The 10,000-nt window shown below is 48.5% G+C and overlaps 1 protein-coding gene across 1 annotated transcript in view; it reads left to right on the top strand.

Moving 5' to 3' along the window:
- The window catches only part of LOC119583727 (T-box transcription factor TBX20-like), a 94,264-nt gene that overhangs the window by 82,563 nt on the left and 1,701 nt on the right, over positions 1-10,000 (top strand). The window contains exon 6 of the mRNA XM_037932380.1: positions 9,113-10,000. This exon is cut by the window's right edge and continues 1,701 nt beyond it. Within this exon, the coding sequence (XP_037788308.1) occupies positions 9,113-9,695 (583 nt within the window). The 3' untranslated portion in view covers positions 9,696-10,000. The remainder of the gene's footprint in view (positions 1-9,112) is intronic.

The following is a 10,000-nucleotide window of genomic DNA, read 5'->3' as shown; positions in this document are numbered from 1 at the left end:
AGAGAGAGAGAGAGAGAGAGAGAGAGAGAGAGAGAGAGAGAGAGAGAGAGAGAGAGAGAGAGAGAGAGAGAGAGAGAGAGAGAGAGAGAGAGAGAGAGAGAGAGAGAGAGAGAGAGAGAGACAGAGAGAGAAAGAGATAGAGACAGAGGCACAGGCAGAGACAAAGACAGACAGAGACCGAGGCAAACAGAGAAAGGATCAGAGAAAGAGAGAGAGACGAACAGACAGGCAGGCACACAGGCAGATAAAGACATACAGATAAAAATACAAAAACAAAAGGAGATAACCTAAACAGAAGAAACGTCCGTATTTGATTATATTATTTTTCTTTCAACTCGGCAAAATACATGTAATTGAATCGAGCCAGCAGCTGCAGTGGAGATCGAGATAATGATAATGACAAGGTTAATAAAAAAAAAAAATATATATATATATATATATATATATATATATATATATATATAAACAAACAAATGTTCAATATCGAATTAAAAACAATATGAAGATATACCTTTTTTTTCCATTTTTCGAAATCTGAAAAGTAAATATGATAATCGACATGGAAAAACAGTAGAAAGAGGAGGAGGAGGAGGGGAGAAGAGGAAGAGGAAGAGGAGAACAAGGAGACTAATTAGGAGGAAGAGGGAGAGGAGAAGAAAAGGAAAAGGGAGGAGGACGACGAAGACCAGGGAATAAAAAAAAGGATAACAGGGCGACAAACAGAACGATTAACTCCATGCTAAACTTCACTCGATTAGAAAGAGATAGACGTAGAAATCACTTGGGGGGAGGGGAGGGGGGCGTACGGGAAGAGTTTTTTTTGGGCGTGTGATTATCGCGGGCGGGTGTCGCAAAGGGGGAGGGGGGAGGGGGAGGAGTCGTTATGGACATTAATTACTACATTGTGCCATTAGGTCTCGCGGGGCACACCTACCCGTGCCCTCGGCCTTGCTTTTCTCTCTTCTCCGTCCTTTTATCTTCTTCCTCTTCCTCTGATTCTTCTTCTTTTCTAATTTCATCGTCTGCTTCTTAGCTGTATTTTTTTCTATTCATCCTCTTTTACATCCTTTCTCCTTCATCGTCTTCGTCATCTTCCTTTTCTGTTTCTTCTTTCTTCTTCTCTCCTCCTCCTCCTCCTCCCCCTCCCCCTCCTCCTCCCCCCCACTCCTCCTCCTTTTTCCTCCTCCTCCTCCTCCTTCTCCTCCTCCTCCTCCTTTTTCCTCCTTGAGTATCGATATTCCCTTGTTTTTATGTGCTTTTTTGTTTTGTGTGTGTCTATTGGATCAGTTTGTGTACGCAATAACCTTCTCCTGTGATGGATCGGGAGAGTACACTTGCCGCTTCGGGTGTGAAAGGGGATACGTAAAGTAAACAAAACCTCTTGTTTGGACCACGAGTGTATAAACTCGGCGCCTCAGACCCAGTCGACATTTAACACAGGTCACCCTCCCTTCACCCCTCCTCCTTCTTCCTTAAAACCCCCTCTCCACTCCCCCTCCCCGACCCCCTCATGCACTAACCAAAGGTCGAAATTCTACACCTCCTTTAGTGGCCCATTTTGGCCTATTATCCAGAGCCACATGGCCCTTTTTACCGTGGACACCTAGTGACCGATAGTGTTATGGTTATGACGTCACGGACATTATTTGGTCTGTGGCGATTAGATCTCGGAGGGAAACCCGAGGCGACGCTGCGGGTTGACACCTTGGCTGCGGTTCGCCGGCGTTGACGTCTGACAAGTTTACAAGTCACAGGTCCGGACGTGCTGTTTACAAGGGAAGAGCTGGCGGTGTCATGTCTGAAGGTGGAGGAGAGGGGGGGGGAAGAGGGTGAGGGGATGGATTCCTTGTTATTTGTTTCGATTCCCTTTTTGTTATTTATTTATCTGCGTATCTGGCTATCTATCTATTTCCTAGGAAATCAGGGACTTGATGGATGGAGGTTATTTCCAACGTTAAAGAGAAAACGTTTGTTTATATACTCACTCTGTAATTGCTTCTTGTACTGAGTATTAATGTCAGAGTTATTGGCTTATTCCCAAAAAATCCGTCATTAAAGACACCATAATACCCCCGCTGCCCACACCTATACCTTACACGTAAACCTTATATCCCCGCCTGGCGTCGCTTATCCCCCAGACCACAGAAATATAGGTAATAATCCTCCCCTAAGTAACTTACACAGGGTACTTAGTGGTAGTGGTAAAAGCGTGGTTAGGTACAGGGGAGGGGGGGGCAGAGAGAGAGAGAGAGAGAGAGAGAGAGAGAGAGAGAGAGAGAGAGAGAGAAAGAGAGAGAGAGAGAGAGAGAGAAAGGAAGACCGAGGAAAGAGAGTAAGGAAAGGGACGTAAGGGGAAGGAAGAGAGGAAAGACAGACAGACCAGACACACAGACACAGAGAGAGGACAGTCGGTCGTTTCCAAACTGACCAACCACTTTATGGTGGGTTGTTAGCGCCGTGTTAACGAGGCACGCCGTTGGGTTTCCGCCGGCGCTCTTGCTGGAAATCTTCCCACGCTTCGGGGTTTTCCAGCTTTGTTGAAATTCGAAATCGATATTTTGAATTTTTGAATCGATTTTTTTTTTCTTAAGCTTAATCGGGGTGGGGGATTATGCGCTGCAATCTTGAAAATTTGCATATATATATATACTTGAGTTCCATGACTTTCATAGATCTTGTTAAGCTATGTTTCCTTTGCCGATGTCATGTGTAAAGATACTGTTTTCTTATTTCGAAACTGCCTTGTCACTTCCAATGATAGATTTATTGGCCTGATATCACAAACCAATGACTGATTCAACACGATCTTGTTCACCATCACCAGAGGAAAAAAAAGAAAAAAAAAAATGTCTAAGGGAACGACACTCCATATTTCGCCCCCCCCCCCCTTAGTCTCACCGTGATCCAATCTCTTCTTGAAGATTATAATAATTCCGACATTTTCCGACTCATTTGCCACCACTTAATCGACTTTACTCTCGCGTCTCCGATTTAAGAGATTCAACCACGAGGTCCTCCAAGTGTGCGTGTGAAAAGAACTAACACATGTCTTCAGGTTAAAAAAAAAAAATCGGAATAAACCTAATGATAATTAAATTAATGGATAAGCAAAGCGAGAAATGCCTCAAGATTTTCCCAGAGGTGAAACTGCCATCTCATCTTAGCGGATAAGCATCGCTGCCTGAGAATTCCGGCCGCCCACCCCGCCCACGCCAGCCGCCCGCCCGTGTTAACTTGCGGGCGGCGTCACTTTTCCAAATTACAGGCGCTTTGCACAATTAAGATGTTATTAGGAGATTCCGTGTGTGATCGAGACTAGATAGAATAAGCTACTGTGATATTTTTTTCACCCTTTTTTTCTCTCTTTTAAAAATGAGGAAGATGAATAACAATCAGTAAAGGTGTAATTGAGAAAAAAGAAGAAGAGAAAAATAAGAAATAAAGAGAAAAATCAAGAATCCATAGAGTTTAAAATCGAATAACTGTACACGCACAGACGCGCACATGTACCGCATGTACGTGTGTACGCATGTGTATGTGCGTACGTGTAGATCGATGCTCAGGGTAAGACCTGTGGTATATGAGACAGCGGGGATGAGAGAGACAAGGGAGGGGGGGGAGGGGGCGAGGGAGCAAGAGAGGAGGGAGGAGGTAGGGTGGAAGGGGGGGGAGGGAGGCGAAAGGGGGTGGGGGTTGCCTGGTTTGTATTAAGTTCGCGAACAAGAGGCGTAAAGAGAGATTAAGAAGTAAATCTATTATACACGCGTTCTAATGTGATTATGAAGAGAGGAGAAGAGAAGGTGATGAAGATGTGCAAATAAGGAAACTGAGAGAGAGAGAGAGTTAGAAAGAGAAAGAAAAAGAAAAAGAAAGAAAGAAAGAAAGAAAGAGAGAAAAGAGGAAAAGAAAGAGAACGACTGCTGACATAGACGAAAATAGAGAGAGAGAGAGAGAGAGAGAGAGAGAGAGAGAGAGAGAGAGAGAGAGAGAGAGAGAGAGAGAGAGAGAGAGAGAGAGAGAGAGAGAGAGAGAGTACGAAAGAGAAAGCGCTAAAGGAGAGCGGAAGAACAAGGGCGTGCATGGGCGGGCGCGATATCAATTATGGGCGGGATCTGTCGGCCGGACAAGGCCGATGACTCCCCCAGATAGAGGGCGGGAGGGGGAGGGGGAGGGGAAGTTTAGTCCGATAGATAGATAACACTTGAAGAAGATGGGCAGGGGGGGTGAGGGGGAGGGATGAGGAGAGGATGAGAAAGGGGAGAGGGAGGGAGGGGGGGTCAGAGGGTAGAGGAGAGGGGAGGAGGGAGAGAAGGAGAGGGGAGAGGAGAGGGAGAGGGGAGAGTATAATTAGGAGGGGAGGGGAGGGAGTGTACGGGAGGTAAGGAGGGAGGAAAGGAGGGAGGAGGGAAGGAGAGGGAGGGAGGGAGGGGAGGGAGAGGAAGATGAGGAGGAGAGGGTGGGGAGAGTTGTTAATTAGCGAGGTTGTGAGTAGAGAGAGAGAGAGAGAGAGAGAGAGAGAGGGAGAGAGAGAGAGAGAGAGAGAGAGAGAGAGAGGAGGAGAGAGAGAGAGAGAGAGAGAGGAGAGAGAGAGAGAGAGAGAGAGAGAGAGAGAGAGAGAGAGAGAGAAAGAGAGAGAGCTAAGATATATAAATAAAGAGAGAAAGATAGAGAGCTAAGATATATAAATAGAGAGACAGATAGATAGACACGTAAAGCGAGAGAGAGAGAGAGAGAGAAGAAAAGAAAGAAAGATAAAGAAAAGGAAGAGATGCATCAACATGGGCATAAGGACAAGGGAGGGAAGGAGGAAGACAGGGGTAGGGAGAGGGGGGAAAGAGGGGGGGGGAGAAGGGAGAGGAGGAGGGGGTGGTTACTTATCAATTACCGTTGTAAGGTGTGAGTTTCAGCAGAGGGCGTGGCTGAGTGGTGTGCCCGGGGCGAGGTGGTAATTATGTATTTTCAGTCCCGTCCACTTGGGAGGCGATGTGGCGGAGGTGGAGCTGGTCGTGGTGGAAGAGGGTGGGGGGCGGGGGTGGGAAGAGGGTGTGGGGGGTGGAGGAGGGTGGGGGGAAGGGGGAGGGGAGGGGAAGAAAAAGTAGCTGGTTTGCTGGTCATGTATGGTGGAAGATACAGGGGGAGATACGATATAGATATGCAGAATACATAAAATATCTTTTCGTATCTGAATATGTATACATGTATGTACAGATATATATATATATATATATATATATATATATATATATATATATATATATATAATATATTATATATATGTGTGTGTGTGTGTGTGTGTGTGTGTGTGTGTATGTGTGTGTGTGTGTGTGTGTGTGTGTGTATGTGTGTGTGTGTGTGTGTGTGCGTGTGTGTGTGTGTATACGTACATCAATTTTCTCTTCAAAAGACAAGAAAGATCAATGCTTGTTGTCCATGATAAATGACTGCCAACCCCCCACCCCCACCCCCACCCCCTTTACATCTACCATCTTGCATGAGTGAAGGACGAATGTGTGTTCGGCGCCTGCATTGTCACCGTGTGTGCGGATAAGCGGGTATTTCTCGAAAAAGTGTGAGGAAAATATTAGGTTTGGTGAGGTCCTTGTGAATAATTTATCCTTGAAACGCAACAGTTCCTGGTTTTGGTGGGAGTGTCGAGAATTTTGTTCTTCGAGGTGGTTGGTAATGTTTGGAAAGCTTTTAAAGATTACGTTTCTATTTTGTGTGAAATTTGTCAAAAGATACGTGTTGTTGATATAGGTTGAAGGTCTTGGTGTATGAGAGAGAGAGAGAGAGAGAGAGAGAGAGAGAGAGAGAGAGAGAGAGAGAGAGAGAGAGAGAGAGAGAGAGAGAGAGAGAGAGAGAGAGAGTGAGAGAGGTGACGTAGCACCTAACCTTTCAAATGACAGTTTCAATTAAAGATTTCTCCGGTTAATTTTTTTTTTCTATTTTCTTTTTTTTTTTTTGTCGGGAAACAGTTGCCGCGACGCCTTCCCGTAATTCGATATCTACGATGAAACGTCCTCGATTCCCTCTCACCTCAGCTACGAATGACGCCCCTCCCTTCCCCAGGCCGTAGTGACGTAACCGCCGGTGTGCCTCTGATAATTAACCTCCGCGGTGGTACATTTTTCAAAAGTATCGTCACGACTGCGCGGAATATTTCGAACCATTAATAATTCCCGGCGATGATTCGTCTCTCTTTAAGATACGAATTAACGCGCCTCGACTACAGCATACACGATGCCTGTAACAGCTAGGTGTAGCTCGGTTAATGAAAGTCCTCGCTGAGACGTTTCTCAAAAGTCGTGTGTAATCAACCAGGGCGGTACACCTTATGAAAGTTAGAGGTGTTGAAGCTATCTAATGTTCACAGCTTTTCCCACACCTTGAGCGCCGGCTGCGGGTGCGCGACAAGTGTGCGAATTTGTACGTCATGTCCTGCGTATTAGGTGGAATTTATGCGTGCTTAGGTGAATATGATGTCACGCAAGAAGCAAAAATCTGTGTTTTAACATAGGTTTTCCTGGATAATAGTCTTTAGAAAGCGGAGAAAACGGCTGTTTAAAAAGATAAATTATTGTACCGATGGCGTCCGACTAGACTGCCACGAGGCGGTTGAGGAAGATGATGGTAACATTCAATTAACTTCAAGTTACAGAATGGATCACCCCCACTCCGCCAACCCACCGCACGCAGATGAGACTTCAGTTATCTAATAGCTAGATGGGCACAAGAGACTTCTAATTTAATCGCTCGTGTATATATACTTATGAACTAGCTTTTTACATTGTTTAATTTGATAGAGCACGTTTTGATCGGCTCGACTGGAGCAGGACAGTTACCTACGGCATGTGCTATTGCTAGGATCTTTTTTTTCCGCGAGCCAAAATGTAAATTTCGCTTCGCCATACATGGGATGGAACTTATCAGATAGCAGGGAGGGCGAGATAAGAGGCAGAGGGAGGGAATATTTTAATTCGAAAGGATCCAACCCTCGAGCCAGCCCAAAGAGAAAAAGAGGAAAAAAGGTTGAGACGGAGAGCAACACCTCCTTTCCGGCCACAGCGGCTGGCGGGAGCGGGGCCTCAAAGGGAGCCGTATCCTGCATCTGGGCGTCTTAACCGCTTCGTCGCCGCCTCCGAGGTGTGACCGCGATCCTTCTGGGCACCGCGCAGGGGAGGTCCTCGTGGGCGTCCTTGCAGCGAGCTTCCTGGCTGGCCCCCACTCCGCCCGCGCGAGGGACCCACGAAGGAGGGGGGTGGGGGAGGCGCCGCCAGACCTGCGCCAAACCAAACACGATCAGAGTGTCCATTTGCTTTCCGCATCGCGCTGTGCCTCCGCCTTGTAATTACCCGATGCGCTGCCTCGCCGACACCCGCGGCGGAGCCTCCTCGCGCTGGCCGCCCGATCTGTGATTATTGGATGTTGCGGCGCGGGAGAGGAGGCGAGGGAGGCGGAGGCGGCTCCTGAGGGATGCTTAGGGAGATGGGGCTTAGTGTGTCTATGTAGACAGGCCTACATGCATGCACACACACGCACACACACACACACACACACACACACACACACACACACACACACACACACACACACACACACACACACACACACACACACACACACACACACACACACATACACACACACACATACACACACATACACACACATATACATATACATTTCAGTTGCATACGTACACGTATACGCACATACGTAATCGATCTCCCGCCTTGCTCCCAAACCGCTTGAAGAAAGAAACAAGAAGTGCCCAATATGACATCCCATTATAAAACGCCTTACGCTCCCCCCCCTCCCCCAACCCCCCTCTGAACCGACAGTAATTACCAGGTCACAAGAGCAAAGGAGCAAAGTACCGAGGACGTCGACGAACCATCTCCAGGTCAAATAAAGGTAAAATTAATGACGGCGGCGCCTACTCTAGATTGGCTTGTGATAATCGCTGATTTCAGGCCTGCCGCGCTCATGGGGAAGGGGGAGGGGGTGGGTAAGGAGGTAAGAGGGAGTGGGAGTGGGGGAAAATTGGGGAAGGAGAGGGAGAAGGAGAAGGAGAAGGAGAAGGAGAAGGAGAAGGAGAAGGAGAAGGAGAAGGAGAAGGAGAAGGAGAAGGAGAAGGAGAAGGAGAAGGAGAAGGAGAAGGAGAAGAAAGAGAAAGAGAGAGAGAGAGAGAGAGAGAGGGGGGGGGGAGACAGAGACAGAGAGAGAAAATCTTGCCAGATGAGCCTCATTTGTGTTGTTTTTCTTCCGTTGTTTTTTCTTGCGATGCGCGCTTGTTTTGTGTCACTGCGACCCCGATTTTGTGGCGTCTTACTGTCAGAAAAGGATGTTTGTTCTTCGTGTGAGTGAATATGATTTCTGTTTAGAATCTTACGTTGTTTAGAACTTTAGACAGATGATATTTGTTATCATTTGTTTTTGTTTTCGTTTTCATTTTGTTTTCATTGATGAAAAAAGTAGCAGGCGTTTTTACAACATGTGTATTTTTCCGTAACATACTTGTGTTAAGAAATATCAAGCCACGAGAGAAAGAGAGAGAGAAATAACGTTAATTAATTAGCACAGGTGTTTTTTTTTTTCAGTCTCTCTTTTTGTTCTCTATGTCTTTCCTTTGTGTTTGGGCGGCCTAGATGAAGCTCGCCGGCGATGTTAAGCCTCCATGGCCCGCTACCTGGCCCGGGTAATGGCCCTTCCGTTGTTCATCCCGGCGCCAAGTTCGGTCCCGCCTTCTAATTTCCTGAGACAATCCATCAAAAAAACACATTCCAGTTTTGAAGCGTGATTTCATTTGATCACATTTTCTTCTTGATGGACTTTCCTGGGGAGGGAGGGGGGAGCCATGCTTGCCCATAAGGCTTTGTAATCAAGAGCGGTATGTACTAGGTGCTTGTTGGGGAATGTCCATTTCGGGGAGAATGTCCATTTGTCATGTACTCGGGTTCCATGCACTTCCACCGTGACTAAAAGGGTGGAGAGTTCATAATTGTAAGTCATGGAAATGCTCGGGGTCATTAGAGCGAGCGTGCTTTTTTGTTGTTTCTGCCTCGCGACGAATGTGGCCCGTTGACTGAGTCGTTTTTTCTTCCTCCCGCAGAGATACTATGGAGTCAATGCTGGTGGACCCGCGGTACCTGGGAGCTCCCCTCAGAGGCTATCTTGAGCTGGACGCAGAGAACAACAACCTCCTGGAGAAGGCCCGAGCACAGCTGATGTGGGACCGCCTGGCCGCGATCACCGCCCCGCCAGGAGCCTCGGGAGCGCCCCCTCCGCCGCAAGTGGCGGCCGCAGCCGCAGCAGCAGCAGCAGGCCTCATACCCCCCTCAATACCTCCCCAGCTGTACACCCTCAACCCCACCCGTGGCAACCCGTCCCCCCTGCCGCTGCCTGCACACCTCTGGTCGCAGTGGACGGCGCTGCACGGCCTCAGCCACCCCAACCCGACGCTGCCGCACCTGTCCTCGCCGCACACGTCGACGGCGAGCCACCTGCCGCACTCGGCCCTCTCCGCCGCGCCCTCCTCGTCCTCGGCCTCGGTCTCGCAGGCGGCAGCGGCGGCGGCCCTCACCCGGCCGCTGTTCCCGGCGCCGCTGAACCTCCACCGCTACTCGCCGTACTTCCTGCCGAAGACGTCGCCCTCGGACCCGCGCGACCACGCCCTGCCCGACCACCAGTCCTAGAGACGCCCTCAACCCCTCCCCCGGCCCTGCTGACCGCAGCAGCCCCCGGGGGCGGGAGCCAAGTGTCTCAGCAGTCACCAGTGCCTAAGGGAACTTAGCTGCCTGGCGTGACTTTGTGTTGAGGTACCTGAAGTGACCCAAAGATGCCAAGTTGGACTCACACCGAGACGCCGCTGCCGGACCCTACCTCCCTCCACTGCCGGGACTTCTGACGCCAGTGACGTGAGACGCTAACTAGGATTCTTGCGTTTGGACGAAATAAGGGACACAGAGGATTGTGAAATGTGCTGAAATTATCCAATATA

This window comes from Penaeus monodon, chromosome 17, assembly GCF_015228065.2.
Source record: "Penaeus monodon isolate SGIC_2016 chromosome 17, NSTDA_Pmon_1, whole genome shotgun sequence".
In the NCBI taxonomy this organism is placed as follows: Eukaryota; Metazoa; Arthropoda; class Malacostraca; order Decapoda; family Penaeidae; genus Penaeus; species Penaeus monodon.
The sequence above is the reverse complement of the archived record's forward strand: the minus strand, read 5'-3'. Positions and strand labels throughout refer to the sequence as shown.